This window comes from Leucoraja erinacea, chromosome 14 (assembly GCF_028641065.1).
Source record: "Leucoraja erinacea ecotype New England chromosome 14, Leri_hhj_1, whole genome shotgun sequence".
In the NCBI taxonomy this organism is placed as follows: Eukaryota; Metazoa; Chordata; class Chondrichthyes; order Rajiformes; family Rajidae; genus Leucoraja; species Leucoraja erinaceus.
The window spans coordinates 33,074,081-33,098,149 of NC_073390.1; the positions used below are offsets into that span (position 1 = coordinate 33,074,081).

Sequence of the window (24,069 nt, forward strand, 5' to 3'; positions counted from 1 at the left end):
ATGTTTTACAATTTTTGCTCTTCAGCCTCTTTACATAATATCACACCAGGAAGGATGAGCAATCCCGAGCCTCAGAAGAACCCCGCTCCCAGTGTGGTTGTCGCAAAAATGATGCCCCCACCTCCTGGCCCCAAAAACATCGTCTTCAAGAAGACGACCCGTGATAACGCGGTGCGTGACATCCCTTACCTTCCGAGGGTTTTACTTGTTTTTATCTCTTCCTCACAGATGTCATAAGACATTGTCGCATCAATGTCCTGGTTGTGTGGAAGATTTGGGTTGGCTGAAATTAGAGAATAGGTCTATCCGTGAAAGATAAATAGCAGTGTCGGGCCAGTGAATGTGGGGCGTAACTGATAGGGTTGTACCCTCATAGCTCCGGCCACCCAGGTCCAATCTTGACCTCTGGCACGCTGAGTTTGAAGTTTGCTTCTTCTTCCTGTGATCGCATGAGTTTTTCCCATGTTCTCTATTTCTCACTAATATTCTGAGCACATGCAGGTTGGTAGGTTAATTGGTGTTTATGAATTGCCACTATTATGGAAGTGGGTGGTAGAATCATGTTGTGAGTCTTGAGTTCAAAATCTCATGATTATTTAATAGGAGAATATTAAACAACCTCATTTGCTGCACTGAGACTCATTGACAACTATAGGGAGCTACAGTAGGTTAAAGCAATCTGTGTACCTTAACCAACACTGACCCAACAGATTACCCGGTTGTTTTGCTTTGATCAAAGTGGTTGCCAAAATTCTCTACATTACAATGAAGATTATAATACTGAAAAGGAACATACTTCATTATAGTACAGCATTTTGGTTATTCAAGGCACCATATAAGCATAATAAAAACAGGAAATGCTAGAAACACTCAGATACCAGCTGGTAGAGGTGCTGCCTCACAGCGCCGCAAACCCAGGTTTGATCCTGAACTCTGGCGCTGTCCGTGTGGTATTTGCTACGTTCTCCTTGTGGCCATGTGGGTTTCAGTGGTCCAATTGTGCTTATTGTCACATGAGCACTTCACAGAAATAATTTTTGGGCAGCATGGTGGCGCAAGTTTGATCTACACTATCACTGCAATTCCCTCTGTTTGTTTCACCCCTCTCCCTCTCTTGAACTTTCCACATGTTTCCAGGTCTGATGCAAACCGCTTGACCAGAAATGTCAACTCTGTCTAGTTCTCAGGGTTACTGGCCAACCTCTGTATATCGCCAGCCTTTGATTTTTTTACATGTAGTTACGGCTGGGAGATATAATTGGCAGTGCCCATCTCCATCATTCAGCATCATACTTCTGTTTTTACAGATTGCAGTCTACTTGGGCAAGAGAGACTTTGTGGATCACGTCAGCCATACAGACCCAGTAGGTACAGTATGTATGCTCTGTGAGGGATAACAGAGGAGGATTCTATTCTCTGGCTCTTTTACTGCAAGAGGGAGAATGTTTCCAGCTGTTTAGCAACCATTAAACTGGAGCAATCATGCTAACAAATTGTAGTCCCACATAAAATTTCTTTACATTTGATCAATTGCTTTACATTTAATCAATACCTGATATTAGCATGCACACTTACACTGATTTTTCCAAAGTTAGCTTTTATTTTGGGATAGGACATAAATGGCTAGAGTAACTCAATTGGCCAGACAACATTAAAGGTGACATTCCGGGTTGGGACCCATCTTCAGACTAATTAATGGGAATTGGGATATTGAATTCCGATAAAGTACCGAGGAACAGACAGCTCCGGAAAGCATAAACTGCCTTGCTGGAGGCTGTGTGGATTTAAAACCCTTTAGATTGATCGCTATGACCTGGAAATTTCTTCATTCAGTACAAGTGGAGGTAATTTGATTGTGATCACTGAACAGGATTAGGGACTTTATATACTGGCAACACACCTCTGAATCCTGAATCTGAGTCCTTCTGAGAATGCTACATCTCTGCAAGGATGTGCAAGGTTCTCGCATTTCTCATATTTCCTCATGACATAAAAAAAAGCCTTTCAGCCCATTGAGTCAATGCTGGTTCTCAGAGCAATCCCATTGCCTCGCATATTCCCCTGTAACATTTTTGCTGTTCTATGCCCATCAACTCCCCTCTGTCAATTCCCCTGACATCCACCTGTAACGGGGGGCTCAGTTGCAGTAATAATTAACCCAACAACCAGCAGGTCTTTGGGATGTGGGTGGAAGCCGGAGCACCCAGAGTTGCACACGCAGTCACAGGGAGAACATGCAATCTCTACAGATTGAACCTGTTTCATCTGCTGCCTCCTGCCCACCTGTTTAGCACAAGCACTGTTGCCAAATAGTGTAAGATGCTCATTCCATCATCCCTTTAGTGATACTCTAAACCACCCAGAGAGTTGTGAATCTGTGGAATTCTCTGCCACAGAAGGCGGTGGAGGCCAATTCACTGGATGTTTTCAAGAGAGAGTTAGATTTAGCTCTTAGGACTAAGGGAATCAAGTGATATGGGGAAAAAGCCAGAACGGGTTACTGATTTTGGATGATCAGCCATGATCATATTGAATGGCGGTGCTGGCTCAAAGGGCCAAATGACCTACTCCTGCACCTATTTTCTGTGTTTCTATGAAGGCCTTCAAACATTAGGAGTCTTGAAGACTTGTGGAAAGTAACAAGATACCAAGCCTATTTTGGGATTAATTATAGGGACCAATCTTAACTGGTTCATGCCACTGCCTTGGGGTTTGAGGCACTATTCTTTCTTGGTAGGATCCTTCTTTCATTTATAATTACTGATTCCAATGCCCATACCTAGCTATTGCCCTTGAGTCTCGTAATCATCTCCTTGAACCCTATCGAGCATCTTCTCACACTCCCTAATCACCCCCGAAAAAACAGTTTTTCGATTCCCTGCTGCAAGATCCTTTGTGCTGAATAAGTAAATAATTAGAGATAGAACTTTTAACAGAGCACCCTTTACTGAAGGCAGTGTATCTCAGCAGAACCTTTAGATTGTTCAGGAGGTCGGCATGTCCACGCAGCAGCTCAGGCCTGGTGGATGGCAGGATTGACATTGATTGCAGTCCAACCTACCCAGAGCTAATACAAAGCTGGATGAACCCCACAGTGTCCTGAAGCTAGATGATGGGAAATCCAGGGCCTCTAATAATGTTGGATGAACACTATAATTTCCTGGGGTTTAGTTGATGGGAGATTTGGGGTTGATGTTGCTGCTGAATAAACTACACAGTGTTCCTGCAATGGACCATTAACGTTCTCGGCTGTTACAGGGGATGAATGATACCACAGTATCCATGAACTTCTTAATTAGAAGCACAGTGATGGACATATCATGCAAGGCAGCCAGAGCTGATTTCAATGACTGATTTTATCTGATTACATTTCAGACGGTGTGCTTGTATTGGACACAGGCTACATAAAGGATAGAAAAGGTGAGAAATCCAGCACAGTTATTAAACGTTACACATAAGCAAACTGCCTACTTACTTTCTGGTACAGTGCCTTAAGAAGTTTGTTCTGCCTAGAGGTGAGATGAATCGGTTTTATTTAGTACAGACATTCTCAGCCTCCCAAACACAGCCTCACACATGGTCTAGCTTACACACATGCAGTTTGACATGCAGTGCATACAGTGGCCTACTTACAGTATTACAATGCATCGTTGCAAATCTAGCCACAGGTGCACAATCTTCCACACTCAGCACCACACACACTCAGCTAGCACATTCAGTCTCTTTCAGCCCCAGCACCAACTCCACATTCACTCAGCCTCATACCTTTAGCCCTACCCCTATTGTCACCTACATCCTGAGGATGAAAATAAGAACTGAAATCATTAACTCAGTGCACAGGAGACCACAGATGTATTGACTTGATATGTTGAGTCACCAAGCCCACCAAAGAAACCCTGATTTGTTTTGAATTCAGATCTGGTCACGTGCAAAGCCAAGCAGGTGATCGAGCCCAAGTTTCTTGAGCAGAAGTTCCAGAATAGAAACTCCCAATGATTATTTGTGATCTTCATTTCAGTTTTTTGCAGACTGCTCTCATCATTCCGTTACGGACGGGAGGACATTGATGTTTGTGGGTTGACGTTCAGAAGGGATCTGTATATGGCCACAATCCAAGTATATCCACCCCCTTCAGGCCAAAAGCCTAAACCACTGACCAAGTTGCAAGAACGTTTAGCAATAAAATTTGGAGACAATGCTTATCCTTTCTGCTTTCAGGTATCTCTCTCTCTCTATCTCTCTCTTGGTGTTATGGAGTAATTCATGTACTTGTCACCAGGATGAGCTAAGGAATCATTCAACCATTTTCATACCTTGTTTCAACCAGGCACCGTTGCTTTTCAGCATTGCACCAATCTTTAGTTGGCTGCCTCTGAATGCAATTTAAACCTGTGGTCCATTTAAAATAGAAGTGTTATTAGAGCCTAATCACTCTTGCCTGCCTGTGATATTGCTAAGCTGGCTTGAAAGTGAAGGGTACAAAAATGTAATTCATTTTGGTAAGACAATACAGGCAAAATATCTAATTCCTGCCAGTGAATGCCTTACTACAAAGCTCCTTCATTTCATGATGACTCCTCAGGAGGCACTTTTCTGGTGTTCATTTAAGTGGAAATCAATTGGACACTGTGAAAAATTAGAGTTATTATTATATCAAAGGCAATTTATGGGTAGCAAAGCAGAGGATTTAATATGCCCTTATCACATCTTGAAACGCAACTAACTAGTTTGGTGGGGCACAATGATAAACTTATTTGAGTGCAGATCTTATTTGATATGGGTTTAAATCCAACCACAGGAGCGGGGAAATTTAAAATCATGTTATTAAATGAGTTTGGAATAAGAAAAATATTATTGTCAGTCATAATAACCACAAAGTCACTGAATTCCTATTTTAACCGATCCAATTGTCTTCAGGGAAAGGAATCTGCCATCCTCACCCAATCTAGCCTATATGTGACTCTGGGCTGCACAAGGCTAAATCTTATGGGTGTCAGCATTCGCCATTCCCTTGACCTCCATCCCAATTCTTCTAGATCTTGTTGTAACCTTAGACAATTTTCTTCACTCTCCATTACACCAAGAATGTTGGTATCATCTGCAAACTTGCTAATCATGCCACCTACATTCTCTTGCAAAGCATTAGTATATATGATAAACATCAAAGGACCCAGCATTGAAGCCTGTGTTGAAAACCATGGAAATAACGAGTCTTCTCAATGTATTAACATTCCTTTTTTCACCCTTGACAGTTCCCAGACTATCTACCCTGCTCTATAACCTTGCAACTGGGTCCCAAGGAAGTCGACAAGGTGAGATATTTTACGTGTTGTTATAGGAATCAGGTCTTCAATTGCTGCAGACATTGCACTTGTTTCCATCTTTTTAATGAATAATTCCATTAGTTATAATGGTAACGCTGAATACTGCTGGAAAGCCTTGTAAAGATATAATGCAGGAATGGAGGCCATAAGGCACTGGATGCTGGCCAAGGGCAGCACATTGTGTATTGTATTCAAATAGAACACAATGCACCATCTGTCCATATGGTTTCAGCTGGAAAACACTATGGATCATGATGACCTTTTGGCAGCAACATAACCTGTCATTGCAGTAGGACTTGGAGTTAATTCTGCTTCAATGCTAACAGGTGCCCCCCACAGTGGAAGAACTAAGGGGCAAAATCAGATCTGGACTTCTCCTAAGCTGCTTGATGGGAAGGCTTTTTGTCAGGGCATTCGCGATAGACTTCTGGTCATCCATCAGCAGTCTCTCATTTTAGGGCTTGGTCATGAATTATTCCAGTGGGTGTTTCCAGAGTGTGCTGACCTTTCTTCCGTTATGTGTACGATTGAGGAAAGATTTTCTGCTTTCTCCGTAGTGTTGCGGCGTGGACTTCCAGATCAGTGCGTTCTGTGCAAAATCTTCCCGCTTTGACGCAAAAATCCCCAAAAGGTACATTTAGCTTCGTCCAAACGCGGAAAATGATCGACATTGCTTTCTTTCTCTGCAGAGCAATAAACACAACACGTACAAAAATACAGGAAGTAACAGTTCTCAGGGTTTGATTAGCAAGCCAAGCTGGTTCACAGTGCTGGCAGTGGATCAGTGTTGAGCATTAGTTCTGTTAATGCAGACACAGCTAATCCCTTGTCCTTTTAAAAATGGATTTGCTTATGCAGGCACTCTCTGGATCCAAACAATTGAATCATATGCAGGTGGCAAAATATTTTGGCTTTCAATACACATTGATGTAAGATTATTATGTACTTTTAGCATGTTAAATTTCTCAGCATTGTTTTGTGAATGAGACAGTTAAAAATTGTTGATGCGCAGAAATCTTTTGTGGGCAAAACAATTGTGTGGTATAAGTTGGATAATGTAGGTACGGGCAGAACGTGTAGGGCTCGTGTCTTTTGGCTTGATTTCATAGGCACATTGTGAAATAGTTGACCAAATTCAGATCAAAGAGTGAATCTCTGTTGGCCTGAAAGGACGAATTTTTCACAATTAGATTTGTTTTTATTTATCTAGGGAAGTGTCAGTCACTGAACAAGGTCAACATTTATTGTCCATTCCCCTTTGAAAAAGTGATGGAAAATCACCTTCTGGACTGTTGCATTGCCTTCATGATGGTACTCCCATCACATGATGTTCTGTAGGCTGCATCTTCATCAACCAAACTAGATAATTCCACTGTCTTTCCTATTGTCACCTATCCATGTTCTCCAGAGATGCTGCCTGACCCGCTGAGTTACTCCAGCATTTTGTGCCTTGCTTGGTTTGGTGTAAAGCAGCATCATCAGATCATTATTATTAGATAATCTGGTTATTATCTGGTTAGTCAGTTCATGGATTATTTGTGGGATCTTGCTGCAGGCAACTTGGAAAACACATATATGTGCATAAAAACATCTTGAAAAGTAAGAATTTTAGTTTAGTTTAGTTTAGTGTAGAGATATAGCGCAGAAGTAGGCCGCGGTTGGAGCGTCTATCCCAGGCAAGGGATCGACCCCAATGGTGTCCACGCCCTGCGATGGAGCTCAAAGTCAGTCTCCAGCTCCATGATGTTAGGCCGCTGAGATACAACTTGGAAAAAAATCGCTTCTCCGGCAAGGTAAGAGATTGAAAAAAAGTTTCCCAGACCCCATCCCTCACACCCCCACATAAAACTAACCAGAGGACATTAACACAAACTTTTAAAACACACAAAAAATAACAAAATAAAAATGAAAGGACAGACAGACTGTTGGCGAGGCTGCCATCATGGTGCCACCTGGTGGTAAGATGGCTGCTTTATCCTGGATGGTGTTGAGGTGTTTGAGTAGTGTCATGTGGTAATTAATGACAGAGTTTATGAGGAGCAGATTATAGCGTTCCTAAGTTTTCTTGGAGAGTGTGTCAAAGATTTTCTATGACCAAAGGAAGGCCACACAGATCAAAGATAATGCAAGCATCGGGATTTGTTCTATTACAAATAAATGTTCTACTCTATTTGGTGATAGAAACAAAAATGATACAAAATGACACATGAAGCACAAAGTTAAACTTTTTATCCAAATGTTCAATATATTCACTCATACATACATACATACATAGTGGATTGACATGTACACTCAATGCTTTTTTTAAAAAATATAATGCAAATAATGGTTGTCTAGTTTCAACACCATTGAACTACCAACATTCCTCCACTTGCAATTGGTTGTTCTGGATGGTCCATTTACTGAATCATTTTTTCTCCCAGGAGTTCCGTGTCCATGGTTATCCGTAAGGTGCAGTTTGCTCCTGATAAACCGATTTTCCAGCCAGTGGCGAAAACATGCAGACTGTTCCTCATGTCAGACAAATGTCTTCAGCTGGAAGCATCACTCAACAAAGAGGTGAGAGTTTGGTCAGTCATAAATCATCCTGGCAATGCGAGAGAGGAGGCTGAGATCAGAGTTGCCAAACAGGCTTTGCCAACTTTTTAACAGGTTCTTTCTTCCTGCTCAGGTGGAGGTAAAACATTTGCTATAATAGCAGGAAACCTCCCAGTGTTCTGCCCACCACTGGATAAAAGTATACTCAGGAAAGAAAGAATAGCTATTTGGATTTAATAGCTCCCCTGAGTTGAAACAAAGTCGCCCTTTTGATTTTGAAACATCAAGAATTGAAATACCATTCTAAAATCCTAGCATTCAATTCGAGAAGTATAATGCGGATAAATGTGAGGTTATCCACTTTGGTGGCAAAAACAGGAAACAGGATTATCTGAATGGTGGCCGATTAGGAAAGGGGGAGATGCAACGAGACCTGGGTGTCATGGTACACCAGTCATTAAAAGTAGGCATGCAGGTGCAGCAGGCAGTGAAGAAGGCGAATGGTATGTTAGCATTCATAGCAAAAGGATTTGAGTATAGGAGCAGGGAGGTTCTACTGCAGTTGTACAGGGTCTTGGTGAGACCACACCTGGAGTATTACGTACAGTTTTGGTCTCCTAATCTGAGGAAAGACATTCTTGCCATAGAGGGAGTACAGAGAAGGTTCACCAGACTGATTCTTGGGATGTCAGGACTTTCATATGAAGAAAGACTGGATAAACTCGGTTTGTACTCACTAGAATTTAGAAGATTGAGGAGGACCGTGTAGAAACTTACAAAATTCTTAAGGGGTTGGACAGGCTAGATGCAGGAAGATTGTTCCCGATGTTGGCGAAGTCCAGAACAATGGGTCACAGTTTAAGGATAAGGGGGAAATCTTTTAGGACCGAGATGAGGAAAACATTTTTCACACAGAGAGTGGTGAATCTGTGGAATTCTCTGCCACAGAAGGTAGTTGAGGCCAGTTCGTTGGCTATATGTAAGAGGGAGTTAGATGTGGCCCTTGTGGCTAAAGGGATCAGGGCGTATGGAGAGAAGACAGGTACAGGATACTGAGTTGGATGATCAGCCATGATCATATTGAATGGCGGTGCAGGCTCGAAGGGCCGAATGGCCTACTCCTGCACCTATTTTCTATGTTTCTATGTTTCTAAGAAGAGAATAGCATTTATTTCCAATGAAATTCGCATCACAAGGTTCAAACCTGGAGATCCTGGATTTTCTGCAGATGCTCCTGTTTTCTCCCACTTCCCCAAAATACAGCATTGTTCGACCTGGAGTGTTTCCTGGAATGTACGTGAGTGGCAGAATTTAGGGGAGAGTTTTATGCAAAATGGGGCGAATAAAATGGGCACAAAATGCTGGAGTAACTCAGCGGCTCAGGCATCATCTCTGGAGAAAATGGATGGGTGATGTTTTGGATTGGGACACTTCTTCAGACTAAATAAATAAACAGAGAGTAAAATGGGTTGGAGTAGGTTCGGTATAATTATGGAAAGTATTTGAAATGCTGATTTGAAATGCACTTTTTGATAGATTTATTACCATGGTGAACCAGTTGAAGTGAGTGTTGAGGTGATCAACCATTCCAACAAGACAGTGAAGAAGGTCAAAGTAACAGGTATGGTGACAAATTCAGACTTTGGAACCCAGATTTATATCAAAGCAAACTCTGTTTGTAAATTAAAAAAATGCAAAATGCTTCCGGTGTATTGGAATTTGAATCCAAAAGGGATTAGATAAAGACACATTACAATGGGATCACTGGCCTAGGCTGGCTTCCAACTAACTCTGTGGTCCTGAGTCCCACAGGGCATTGCTATGTGGTAGGAGACTTAGGCAAAATGTAGAAACAAAGAACTGCGGCTGCTGGTTAGTACCAAAGGTGCTGGAGTTTCTTAGCGGGTCAGGGAGCATCTCTGGAGGAAAATGCTGGGTGACGTTTCTGGTCGGTACCGGTTCTCACATTTAACTACATCTGCCATGCATCTGTCCACTCACCCAACCTGCCCAAGTCACCCTGCATTCGCATAGCATCCTCCTCACAGTTTTCACACTGCCACTCAGCTTTGTGCCATCTGCAAATTTGCTAATGTTACTTTGAATCCCTTCATCTAAATCATTGATGTATGTTGTAATTAGCTGAGGTCCCAGCACCGAGCCTTGCGGTACCCCACTAGTCACTGCCTGCCATTCTGAAAGGGACCTGTTAATCCCTACTCTTTATTTCCTATCTGCCAACCAATTCTCTATCCATGTCAGCACTCTACCCCCAATACCCCCAATTAACGGGACGGAGGTGGAACGTGTTTCTAGCTTCAGGTTCCTGGGAGTCAACATCTCCGATGACCTCTCTTGGACCCACAATACCTCTACTCTGATCAAGAAGGCTCATCAGCGTCTCTTCTTCCTGAGGAGACTGAAGAAGGTCCATCTGTCTCCTCAGATCCTGGTGAACTTCTACCGCTGCACCATCGAGAGCATCCTTACCAACTGCATCACAGTATGGTATGGCAACTGCTCTGTCTCCGACCGGAAGGCATTGCAGAGGGTGGTGAAAATTGCCCAACGCATCACCGGTTCCACGCTCCCCTCCATTGAGTCTGTCCAAAGCAAGCGCTGTCTGCGGAGGGCGCTCAGCATCGCCAAGGACTGCTCTCACCCCAACCATGGACTGTTTACCCTCCTACCATCCGGGAGGCGCTATAGGTCTCTCCGTTGCCGAACCAGCAGGTCGAGGAACAGCTTCTTTCCGGCGGCTGTCACTCTACTCAACAACGTACCTCGGTGACTGCCAATCACCACACCCCCCCCCCCGGACACTTATTATTTTTTTTAATTCAAATCGTTTGCTATGTCGCTCTTCAAGGGAGATGCTAAATGCATTTCGTTGTCTCTGTACTGTACACTGACAATGACAATTAAAATTGAATCTGAATCTGAATCTGAATCTGATACCATGTGCCTTAGTTTTGCCCACTAATCTCCTACGTGGGACCTTATCAAATGCTTTCTGAAAGTCCAGGTACACTAAATCCACTGGCTCTCCCTTGTCCATTTTCCTAGTTACATCCACAAACAATTGCAGAAGATTAGTCAAGAGTGATTTCTCCGTCGTAAATCCATGCTGACTCGGACCGATCCTGTTACTGCTATCAAAATATGCCACTATTTCATAATTTATAAATGACTCCAGCATCTTCCCCACCACTGATGTGTCAGGCTAACTGGTCTATAATTCCCTGTTTTCTCTCTCCCTCCATTCTCAAAAAGTGGGATAACATTAGCTACCCTCCAATCCACATTAACTGATCCTGTATCTATAGAATGTGGGAAAATGATCACCAATGCGTCCACAATTTCTAGAGCCACTTCTTTAAGTACCCTGGGATGCAGACCATCAGGCCCTGGGGATTTATCAGCTTTCAGTCGCATCAGTCTACCCAACACCATTTCCTGCCTAATGTGGATTTCCTTCAGTTCCTCCCTCACCCCAGATCCTCTGGCCACTAATATATCAGGAAGATTGTTTGTGTCCTCATTAGTGAAGACGGATCCAAAGTACCTGTTCAACTCATCTGCCATTTCCTTGTTCTCCATAATAAATTCACCTTTTTCAGTCTTCAAGGGTCCAACTTTGGACTTAACAATTTTTTTCCTTTTCGTAAACCTAAAGAAGCTTTTACTATCCTTCTTTCTATTCATGGCTAGCTTATCTTCGGACCTCATCTTTTCTCCCGGTATTGCCTTTTTAGTTACCTTCTGTTGCTCTTTAAACATTACCCAATCCTCTGGCTACCCGCTCATCTTTGCTACGTTGTACTTCTTCTCTTTTATTTTTATACTGTCCCTGACGTCCCTTGTCAGCCACGGTCGCCCCTTACTCCCCTTAGAATCTTTTTTCCTCTTTGGAATGAACTGATCCTGCACCTTCTGTATTATTCCCAGAAATATCTGCAATTGTCGACCCACTGTCATCCCTGCTAGGGTATCTTTCCAGTCAACTTTGGCCAGCTCCTCGCTCATGGCAGATTCAGCAGGTTCTACATGCAGGTTCAGCAGGCAGTGAAGAAAGCAAATGGCATGTTGGCTGTCATAGCAAGTAGATTTGAGTTTAGGAGCAAGGATTGCAGTTGTACAGAGCCCTGGTGAGACCACACCTAGAGTATTGTGTGCAATTTTGGTCTAATTTGAGGAAGGACATTATTGCTATTGAGGGAGTGCAGCGTAGATTCACCTGGTTAATTCCCAGGATGGTGGGACGGAAATATGATGAAAGAATGGATCAACTGGGCTTGTATTTGCCGTAATTTAGAGGGATGAGAGAGGATCTTATAGAAACATATACAACTCTTAAGGGATTGGACAGACTAGATGCAGGAAACATGGTCCCTATGTTGGGGGGATCCAGAACCAGAGGTCACAGTTTATGAATAAGGGGTAGGCCATTTAGAACTGAGATTTTAAAAAAAATCAATCAGAGTGTTGTGAATTTGTGGTGTTTGCCACAAAAGGCAGTGGAGGCCAATTCACTGGATGCTTTGAAGAGAGAGTTAGATATAACTCTTGGGGCTAACGGAATCAAGAGTTATGGGGAGAAAACAGGAACGGGGTACTGATTTTGGATGATCATCCATGATCATATTGAATGGCGGTGCTGGCTCGAAGGGGCGCATGGCCTCCACCTGCACCTATTTTCTATGTTTCTGTGTCAATGAAAGTTTTCCTGCTGTTCCAGCACTTTGCTCGTGTCTTTCTGCACCTAATTGTTATGTTTGGAAGTTCAAGGCTGCAGCTATATTGGTGACACAAAAATGCATTAAAAGGCATTTTCTTCTTTGGCAGTCCTATGGAATCAAGGATGACTTTTTCTAGTTCATGCTCGTGTTTTGTGTGTTTTGAGATGGCCAATGGAACAACTGTGGGATCTTCCACAGATGGGGCAGATGAGAGCCACTGTGGTAGGACAGATGGATAGTTTGTGACGTACTGAACTCTTCCCACTATGAAGCTTCTGTGCGCTCCTGATGGATGGACCCCAGCTTTTAAATATTCATCCCAAAGCTGCTTCCCATGTTACGTGGCCATAGGTCAGCGATTCCCAGGCATCTGTGAGAATGTTGTAATTATTCAAGATTGCTTTGAGAACATCCATTAATGTTTTACTCTTTCTATCCAGTAGTGATGTTGAGAATGTGTGGACCTCTTTGTGGAAATGTTACAAATTAATTACAAGAACAAATGAACACCAATGCTTTCCATATTCATCAGTAACTAACTACACTTGTGACTTCAGTAGCCTCAGACAACTTTGTAGAGTCATGGAGTCATCGAGTCATAGAAGTGAAACAGTGTGGAAACAGGCCCTTCAGCCCAACTTGCCCACACTGGCCAACATATCCCAGCTACACCAGTCCCACCTGAATGCACTTGGTCCATATCCCTCCAAACCTGTCCTATCCATGCACCTGTCCAACTGTTTCTTAAATGTTGGGATAGTCCCAGCCTCAACTACCTCATCTGGCAGCTTGTTCCATACACCCACCACCCTTTGTGCAAATTTCCCTTCTTTTGGGAAGAGACTGTACCTCTACCCAATCTATTCCTCTTATGATTTTGTACACCTCTATAAGATCACCCCTCATCCTCCTGCACTCCAAGGAATAGAGACCCAGCCTACTCAACCTCCCCCTATATCTCACACCCTCTAGTCCTGGCAACATCCTCGTAAATCTTTTCTGAACCCTTTCAAGCTTGACAACATATTTCCTATAACATGATGCCCAGAACTGAACACAATATTCTAAATGCATTGTCACCAACGTCTTATACAACTGCAACATGACCTCCCAACGTCTATACTCTATATTCTGACTGATGAAGGCCAAAGTGCCAAAAGTCTTTTTGACCACTTTATCTACCTGCGACTCGACCTTCAAGGAACCATGCACCTGCACTCCTCAATCGCCTCTGCTCTACAACACTCCCCAGAGGCCTACCATTCACTGTGTAGGTCCTGCCCTTGTTCGACGTCCAAAAATGCAACATCTCACACCTCTCTGGATTAAATTCCATCAACCATTCCTCAGCCCACCTGGCCAATCGATCCAGATTCTGCTGCAAACTTTCACAACCACCTTGTAATGATGTGAATCTGTGATTGTTTGTCTGTCGTTGTTCATCCATAAAGTGAACCACGTCTGCCTTTGACCACGATGAAGACTAACTGCATTGTCTATGTCCCCAGCTGATCAGATTTCGACCATGTTCCTGTATTCACATGACACATACAGCCACAGAGTGGCCGAGCAGGAGGTGATGTAAGTGATCGTCTTTCCGGTCGGTTCAGTTTTTAGTACAGCTACCTGACGTAGCAGGCAGTCCGATGCAAAGTTGTGGCTTCATCCCCTTTCTTTAACGTTGATAACTGATAAAGAATTTTCAAGGTCCAGACCAGAACTTCTTCACTTCCAAAAAAGAAAAATTCACATGCTGGAGAGTGAAGTGGTTCGATATCCATCCATGTCATAGGCTTTTGGTCTGGGTATATTTCCTTGACATTTTATTAACCAATCCTTTGCAAAATTTTAGTTGGTCTGTTCATATTTCATAGCCAGTATGTGGCAAATTTAGGTTCAAATATCTTTCTGAATTGTATTTTTTTGCACTTTAAATTGCAATGAGCTTTAGATGTTTCAAAAATCGCGACAGAAGCCACTCAGTTTAAGTGTTACTTGGAGTATTGACATGCAGAGCTTGCAGGAAACATTTGCAATGTTTATTATTTGTTTGCTATTTTAATGGGTTGGCACTGTGCATGTTGGTTGCAGGGCTGCAGGCGATGTCTGCTGGGATATGCACCCTTGGATAATGGTTTGCTCTTCTTTGCATTTCACTCGTATTGATATGTGCATTCTTGTTTAGTGAACAAATCAATCCAGGTTCTACTCTGAAGAAGGTCTACTCACTCTATCCCATAGTTGCCAACAACCGTGAGAAGCATGGCTTGGCGTTGGATGGAAAAATCAGAGATAAGGACACAAATTTAGCTTCTACTACCATGTAAGATGTGCAGGCTTTACAAGAGAAGTGGTTACTTCATGGCCAATGGCTTAATATTTTCAAAGATTAATTTCTTTATAAATAAAATTGTCTTGTGTTTAGTTTTAATTTAGTTTAGAGATACAGTGCGGAAACAGACTCTTCGGCCCACCAAGTCCACACCAACCAACATTCCCTGCACATTAACACTATCCTACACATACTAGGGATAATTTACATTGATACCAGGCCAATTCACCTACAACCCTGTATGTTTTTGGAGAGTGGGAGGAAACCGAAGATCTCGGTTCTGCCACCTGCCACCACAGAAACCCATGCCACCCCCAGAAATCTATGGATTTCACCTTTGAATAAAATTAAGGATTAATGTTCGACGACCTTCCAGGGCAGAGAATTACAACAATTTTCTATTCTCCGAGTGAAGAAATTTCTCCTCATCTCAATCCTGAATGGTCTGCCCCTGTAGACCATGATCCCTGACTCTTCCACCAAGGCAAACATCCTCCTGGCATTCACCTTGATGAGCCTTGTAAGAATTTTGTGAGCTTCAGTGAGATTGCCTCTCAATTCCAGAGAATACAGACCTGGTACATTCAATATTTCCTCAAAGACAAACCTGCCACCACAGAAATCAGTCTACTCAGTCTTCATAGCACTCTCCCTATGGAAATTTTCCTTTTACTCTGTGAGGATACCAAAAGTGTCTAGAAGTGTTCGGCTTTTCAAGTTGATAACAGCCAAAACACTACTGTGAAATGTCCATGCTTGATACAGGTATTCTGCCTTCTATATCTCTGGTAGAAGTCCAAGATTTGCTTGGTATTTCTATTGTTTGTTGATTTGATATTAATATTTTTTTAATTATTGTGCTGTTTGTACCAAAATGTATGAAAAGCTTTGTTTGTGTGCTATTCAGTCAAATCGTGCCATACATGAATACAGTCAAACCACACACAAGTACAACATGTGGTGCAAAGAGAAAATTACCAAAGTGTAGAATATATTGTAACAGTATTATAGTGTTTTGGTTACAGAGAAAGTGCAGGGTCTGCAATGAGATGGGCTGGAAGATTGGGGCTACACTTTAGCTTATGGTGGGAGGACCTTTCAGTAACCTGTTAACAGTGGGGAAGAAGCTGTTCCTGAATTTGGTTGTATGTACTTTCAAGCATTTTATCTTCTGCTCAATGGGAGAGGGATTGAACGAGCTACTTTGCCGAGGCACCATGAAGTGTAGATCGCGTCAATTATGGAGGCTGGTTTGTATGATGGACTGGGCTACATCCACAACCATCTGTAATTTGGGACAAGGTCCTCTCTGCAATTCAGGCTAACAAGTGGTACTCAGTATAAATAGATCTGTACAGCTGTAATATTCCTGTACATACGTAATCTTTTTTCTACAGATATTGCTGTGATATTCATGTTTAAGAGGAGTGGTGGGGAAAATCTAATTTAAAGTGTGTGAGCTTGTGATTGTGCCAGGGGCGTGTGATGCGAGATGTATTTTCAGTTGCCTGTGAAATGAAATCTTACAGCATTCTAGTACGCAGGCTAAACCCAGAGTGATGATGGCCAACTCTGATATCCCTCACCTTTTAAGGCTCTCTGATTCAGTAACTTTTTTACACAAAGGATGGTGGGTGTATGGAACAATCTGCCGGAGGAGGTAGTTGAGGCAGATACTATCGCAATGTTTAAGGAAAAATTTAGACAGGTACATGGATAGGATAGGTTTAGAATGAAATGGGTCAAATGCTGGCAGGATGGACTAGTGTAGATGGCACATGTTGGTCGGTGTGGGTAGGTTGAGCCAACGGCCCTGTTTCCATGCTGTATGACTCTATAACTATGACTTACTTAAATTGATGATTTATTTGTGTTTTCTACTGTCATGTCTTATGGGATAATGGCATTGCCTTACAGTAATTCAAAGCTCAAAGTGTAGACTAGATACGGCCTTGATCAGGGACATGCCCATGCATCAACTGTCACAATGCCTATTTCACTGGAAGTAGATGCTTTGACCTGCCATGGCTCATTCTTTGATAACCTCATAGAACAGTATAGCACAAGAACAGGCCCTTTGCCTGACAATGTCTGTGCCAAACATGATGCCAAGATAAACCAATCTCACTTGCCTGTACATGATCCCATATTCCTCCATTCCATGCATATCCATGTGCCTGTTTAAAAGCTTCAGTCATATCTGTCTCCACCAACACATCTGGCAGCGTTCCAGGTACTCATCACTATTTGTGAAAACAACTTGCCCCGCGTATCTCCTTTAAACTTTGCCTCTTGTTACAAACACTCGGTTATTCTTCACAGGTTCTGACAACTGGTTGGAAAATCAGTACTATCAGATCCTTTTTCCTTCCCCTTGTCCTTTCCCTGTTGCTGTAGTTACATTCTAATTATGGTTATCGACCTGAAACTTTAACCCACTCTCCTTCAATCACTTCAGTTTTTCCAATATGTTATATTTTCACTTATGATAGTCGTTTCCCACGTAAATAAATGTCTGGTTTTAATATCTCCATTCCTCTAATCAGCTAACACAGTCATTTTCTGTTTCCAGCATAAAGGAAGGAATACATCGGGTTTGGGGAATTCTTGTCTCCTATAAAGTTCAAGTGCAGTTGTTTGTTTCTGGGTAAGTGTTACACACCAGTTGTGATTTCCTCTCTTGATCTAACTGCCATAAGGTTTTCAGATAAGGGGAGGATGAAGGGGGGGGTGTTGGTTTCATAGTGTTAAGTCTAGCCTTCCCATTCAGTGGTGAAGGTCCGGAGGTTGGAACAGCTGAAGCCAAAGTCCAAAGCGGGGAAATACTTTAATAAGAAATTCTCTTCCAGTGCCTTGGTGGGTGAGTGCTCTACCTTGGGTGAAACTGAGCCATGCAGACTCTTATATTTTGATGACCTTCAGTAAAAGAAAATTTCTCCCCAGTTGTAGAATAGGTAACCATCAGACAAACTGTCTGCAAATTCAGTGCCCAGGGTGCAACCAGGAGAGTGTGCCTTGCTCTTCAAGTCATTGGTTTGGCTGATGGCCAGCACTGTACTGTTACAGGAAAGCACAGATCCAGCCCTTAGGTTGCAGGAAGAATGCCAAACACAAGTTTGCATTGCGGGAAGAACGCCAAACACGTTTGCCCAGGAAAAATAGTAAGAAGTGGTGATCTCAGTTAGATCTAGCACGGCTTTGGCTCCTATTTCTGCTTTGCATTGATTTCTTCCTAACTGAAGGTCCCATTACAAAGGAGAGGCAGTATCAGAGTACACTTAGCTTGAATTTGATCTTCATCCTCAGGGTAGTGTGTTGGTAGAGACATGTGTGACTACCTGATGGAAGATGCACTAACATTATTTTACAGCAGTCATTCAGTAATGTCACAATCACTATTACTATTTATATTTACCTTTTTTTAACTTTCAGATTGCTGGGAGTTGTTTTGTTCAGGTAATAACATATTAAATAATTGAAGTTTGAGATAGATTGTCTACTTCACTGTAGACAATGAGTCTGGTCATGCTGCAGTTTTTTGAAGGTCACATTCATAAGTCTGATTTTCATCTGTTGCTTGGGCATAAAATAAGAATGGTGACTATCATAGAAACCATTAAATCCCAATTTAATTGTTGGAAAATCTGCCAGTCCTGTTACTATAGTGACTGGTAACATTAAAAACAATCCTCAATACCTCAAACCCACATAGACTAGAGTCATGTTCCTGTGTTCAATTCATTAACAAGGAATTTGATTGGATTTACATAAATACATACACAATTCAGATGAAAAAACTGAATTGTGATGCTTTTCTTAGCCGATTAGAATGTTGCTGTCTCCTGCGTTATCTAACTCATGAAGAAAGATTAGCAGTTTAGTGAATATTATCACTGTATACGCCAGAGATAATCCTCCCCTCAGGGGGAGATTTAGAACAAGTGGCACATCATTGCAGCAATGTAAAGCAACACCAGCATCTTCCCAGGGTCACAATGACACGGTGGTAGAACAATCCTGAACCAGGATTAAACCTGGGTCTCCGCTGCTGCAGTGAGGCAGTAGCTGTACCAGCCGCTATTCTTGTATACCCCTCACACCCACTCAGCCATTCCCCCATTCCCCAGCCCGCATTTCCCATTCCCATAGCCCCCATTTCCCAACAACTCGTCATTAACCCATTTCTCCAGCCCCTGGCTCTTGAATCCTGGACCTCAACCTCTATTCCCCTATGTCCCCATTACCCTGTTACACCAGCATCTATTCCCCAGCCCCATTCTGCCATTCCACTGACGCCCAGCATCTGGCCCGCATTCAACCAGACCCCCTGGAGCTGCTTATTCTCCTGACCCTGTTCCTGAACATTTAACTTTCACCAATTAAAATGATTCCCTTTGATCCTATTTTCCTTGTTATGAAGTTAACACTTATTCTTCTCAGCATTTTGTGCTTTTTTCAAGTCTGGATGTGGATCACAGTATCTACTTCAGAGATTGGAGAAGCTAGGTTAAAGGTTTAAGGGAGGCGATAGATAATTTTTTTGAAGATCAGAGAATTGAGGGCAAGAGGTGGAGTTAATCACATTGAAGTCTAAAGTCGGAAGAAGGGTCTTGGCCTGGAACATCACTCATTCCTTCTCTCCAGAGTTGCTGCCTGTCCCACTGAGTTGTTTTGTGTCTAATCAGATTGAACATGGGAGTGGCTTGAAGACCCAGGTGCCCACACCGGCTCCTACTTCTATCTGATCTTTTCTTGACCTGGTGTAGATTCTCAAACATTTCTGGGACATTTGTGATCTGTTTACTTTGTTTTTCCTTTACAGTGATGCCGCTGTGGAGTTGCCTTTCTTGCTCATGAATCCCCCAATAGAGGTCGCAGCTGGTGAGCACCAAATATATCCTGAATTAACATAAAGACCAGCTGACTGAATGACACAGGGGTCCTGATAGATTTATGTTTTATCTAATAAGTGAGAATAAAAAGTGGTTAGGATCGAGAGCAAAGTGATACAATACAGTACTTCATAATAAGTTCATGTGATAGGAGCAGAATTACATCATTTGGCCCATCAAGTCTACTCTACCATTCAATCATGGCTGATCTATCTCTCCTTTCTAATCCAATTCTCCTGCCTTCTCCTCATAACCCCTGGCACCATACTAATTTAAAATCTTTCTACCTCTGCCTTAAAAATATCCATTGACTTGGTTTCCATGGCCTTCTGTGGCAAAGAATTCCACAGAGTCACCACCCTCTGACTAAAGAAATTCCTCCTCATCTTCTTCCTAAAGGAATGTCTTTCAATTCGGCTATGACTTCTGGTCCTAGACTCTCCCACTAGTGGAAACATGCTCAGTAAAGAATGGATAGGAGTTCAGACCACATTACGAGTGAATCATTTAAATGTGCAAAGAAGATGGAGTTTGGGCCATTGAAAATCGCTGCAATTGAACTTCTGCAAAATAATTTAGTCTATGGAATTGAATTGGAGAGAGGTAAACTATTACAAATCAGCATTGTGAAATTAAATTTCCGGCCAATTAAAATTTATTTTAATTCTGGTCTTGTCCTAGGTTATGATGTAAGAATACAAGGAATGGAAGTAGGAGAAGGACTACTGGCTGCTTGCACCAGTTCCACCATTCACTGTGAGCATCACAGCTGATTCCTCAGCACCACTTTCCTGTATTCACCCCATATCCTATGATCACATGAATATTCAAAGTCTATCAATTCCTGCCCTGAACATATCCAGCAGCTGAGCTTCCCTATGCGAGTAGTGATTTCCAAAGATTCCCCACTGGGAGACACCATTCCTGTATTTACCCTGTCAAGATCCCTTATGACTGTCAAGAGTCAAGAGTGTTTTATTGTCATATGTCCTGGACGGGGCAATGAAATTCTTACTTGCTGCAGCACAACAGAATATGTGAATATGCAAACATTGTACATAATGGAGGGAAAAAAAAGAAAAAGTTCAATAAATATCAAATATAGTGCAAATAACAAATAATAATATAGTCCGGCACCAGTCATAGTCGCAGCAGGTAGATGGAAATTTTCAAATTTTTGAAAATCCAGCAGTGACCAGAAAAAGGTGCAACTCTTTGGGCGACTACTCACGACCAAACAAGTATCACCCCGCGACATGTCATCTGTTTGGTCGTGAGAAGTCGCCCAAAGAGTCGTACCTTTTTCTGGTCGCCGCTGAATTTTCAACATTTTGAAAATTTTCGGCCACCTGCTGCGACTATGACGGGTGCCAGCAAGTTGCCGAAAAAATTGAGTAAGTGGGACTGGCCCTTAAAAGGATAGCAAATTTGGGGAAGCAGAGAGAAAATATGTCTATCGCTTGACGCAGACTCGGTGGGCCAAGTCAAGAGCAGACCATCCTAATATAGACATTACCTTTCAAGTCTTTCAAGAGTGAAGTGAGGTTGGAAAACACTTCCAAAAGGTGGGAGAAGTTTAGAACTCACTCCTAAAAAATTGATTAACCTTAATCAATTGTTATTTTAAATCCGTGATTGGTGGGTTTTCGTTAACAAAATGCATCAGGAACATTGGGAAAAGGCAGTGTTGGTCAAAGATCAGCCATGATCTCATAGAATGGACGAACAGCATTTATGGGCCACATTCAACAGAATGGATGCAGAAAGAGATTCCAGTCAATCGGTTTGAATGTATTTCACCTTTTGGAATTCGGTAGAACACAAACAATGAGAAGCTTTTGAAGTCCTGTACAATGGAAGTGAATAGGAAAATAGGTAGATCATTGTTATTCTGTGCAAATGAAATGATTTAGAGAGCTAGGATTCCACAATGGAGTTGAGTGAGATGGAGTTTAGCCTATTGAATTTTTTATGATTATTGTGAGACAAAATAATAGAATTCTATATAAACATATCGTAAAAGATTTAGGACCATTAGAATTCAAAAAGGGGCAAATAAGATGGGATTCTTGTATTTTAAAATTGTGGTCTGATTATTTGTGCAAGGAATTGTTAGTTATCATATTACTTTGTTCTGTGGGAATGTGTAAGATGAAAGGTGTGGAGATTTAAATGCCATTTCTGTGGTTGGGCAGCTAACAGATCTGTAACAATGATCTATTCAACATTTTCCTTGATCACCATTCTCTTTGTCCCGCTTTCACACCTTTACCTTCCTTATCTATGTATCTCCCTCTCCCCTGACGTCAGTCTGAAGAAGGGTCTTGACCCGAAATGTCACCCATTCCTTCTGCCCAGAGATGGACTTTACCTTCACATGGCGCCAAGCTAGGGTTTTCCATGTATATCTTAATAGTTTAATTGAATTTTAATAATGAATCATACGCCTTTCCATATTTTCTTTCCTTCTGCTTCCTGGCATCTGCAACTCAGAAAACATGTAAGTACCCATGTTTATACTTTGCATTGTTAGTTAATGAGCAATCTTGAAATGTAACACTTTTGCTGTGTTTATTTTATTCCAGACACAGAATTCAAAAATTAAAAATGCACATAAAACAATGACATTCTTTTCTAAAAAGACACAACGGAAGAACAAAGAACTTACATTAGACTTGGATAGGACTATGCTTTGTATTACCTCTTAAATAAAATTAATTGCAGTTGGTGTCCTATAAACAGTGCTGGTCATGGCACTATATAAAGAGACTAATGGCCCTGGAGAAGCTGTGAAAGCACTTTAGTTTAGTTTAGTCCAATTTGCCCTGGACCTCACTTTGACAACGGAGGAGGCCCAGGACAGAAAGGTCAGTGTGGGAATTGGAGGGGGCCTCCTCCATTGTCAGAGTGAGGCCCTGAATGAGGCCCAGCGCAAATTGGAGGAAAAGCACTTTCACTCCCCATCCCATTCCCACACTGACCGTTCTGTCCTGGGCCTCCTCCAATGTCAGTGAGGCCCAGCACTAATTGGATGAACAACACCTCATATTTTGCTCGGGGCAGCTTACACTCCAGCAGTATGAACATTGACTTCTCAAACTTCAAGTAACCCTTGCTTTCCCTCTCTCTCCATCCCTCCCCCTTCCTAGTTCTCTGGTCAGTCCTCCATCTACTGTTTCCATCTACTGTTTCCATCTACATTTTATCTCTGTTTGCTTTGTTGTCACCTTCTCCTAGCTAACAATGATCTATTCTACATTTTCCTTGATCAGCATTCCCTTTTCCATGCTTTCACACCTTCACCTTCCTTATTTATGTATCTCCCACTCCCCTGACATCAGTCTGAAGAATGGTCTCGACCCGAAATGTCACCCATTCCTTCTGTCCAGAGATGTTGCCTGTCCCGCTGAGTTACTCCAGCTTTCTGTGTCCATCTTCGGTTTAAACCAAGATCTGCAGTTCCTTCATATACATATGATGCTCAAAGTGCTTGTTAGGGTTGATGTCGCTGTTTGCACGAGTGAAAACATTTCTAATGAGGGGACATGGTTTCAAGGTCAAGGTACAGTCATTGAAAGGTGAGTTGTGTAGGAACTTCTCACATAGGTTGGTGAATCTCTGGAATTCTCTATCCCAGAGGGCTGTGGAGGTGGAGGTGGGTTTTAACAAGGAACTAGCGCAATTATATAAAGATCAGTGCAGGGCAATGGAGAACTGGCAAAGAAGAGGAGATGAAGCCTGGGAAGATCAGTCATGAATGGTGAAGCAAGTAAGGAGCCAAGTGGTCCACCCTTTCTCCCAGTTCCTTACGTTCAAACATATTGCACTCTGCTGAAGAAGCCTTATCTGGGATGTTATCTGTTCTTTGCACTGCACCAGTGCAGACATTACAAAGAAACAGGTAAATACAGGCCCATTATTGGGGTAGTTGGGGTAGAAGATTGTGGATTAGAAAATGGAGGTCAGGTCAAGGGTCAGCCAGTAAAAAGCAGATAGGCAAGAGGCACAAGCTTGGAAGGTGGGTGAAAGCGCAAAGTTACCAGGAAATTAAAAAAAAAAGTTACATAAAGGGAGCATACCTGAGTGGAATACCCAAATGGGCTCAGAACCTCATAATGGAAGTTCACCTTAAGTAGCGTTAACAGGTTGAGATTTAATTAATGCATCATGAGTCTGTTTCTGGCGGGGTGACTAACAAGCTACATGCTCATTGAGAATCCCAGAGTGGCATCGTGGCATGCTGT

General features: G+C 42.3%; 1 protein-coding gene across 1 annotated transcript; it reads left to right on the forward strand.

Moving 5' to 3' along the window:
* On the forward strand, window positions 1-20,922 carry LOC129703547 (beta-arrestin-1-like). Its single transcript, XM_055646115.1, has 12 exons — window positions 1-171; window positions 1,308-1,368; window positions 3,376-3,420; window positions 4,019-4,218; window positions 5,253-5,312; window positions 5,882-5,955; window positions 7,748-7,883; window positions 9,399-9,483; window positions 14,110-14,182; window positions 14,787-14,924; window positions 17,506-17,580; window positions 19,756-20,922. Exons 1-12 carry the CDS (start codon window positions 1-3, stop codon window positions 19,844-19,846), a joined length of 1,209 nt encoding a protein of 402 aa, XP_055502090.1. The 3' UTR covers window positions 19,847-20,922.
* The last annotated feature ends 3,147 nt before the right edge of the window (window positions 20,923-24,069 follow it).

Bases quoted from the DNA above. Each gene is read 5' to 3' on its own strand.
- LOC129703547 (XM_055646115.1), top strand. From the start codon at position 1: ATGTTTTACAATTTTTGCTCTTCAGCCTCTTTACATAATATCACACCA. The intron at 1,369-3,375 runs GTACAGTATGTA...ATTACATTTCAG, and splicing joins CAGCCATACAGACCCAGTAG to ACGGTGTGCTTGTATTGGAC. The intron at 14,925-17,505 runs GTAAGATGTGCA...TTCTGTTTCCAG, and splicing joins AATTTAGCTTCTACTACCAT to CATAAAGGAAGGAATACATC.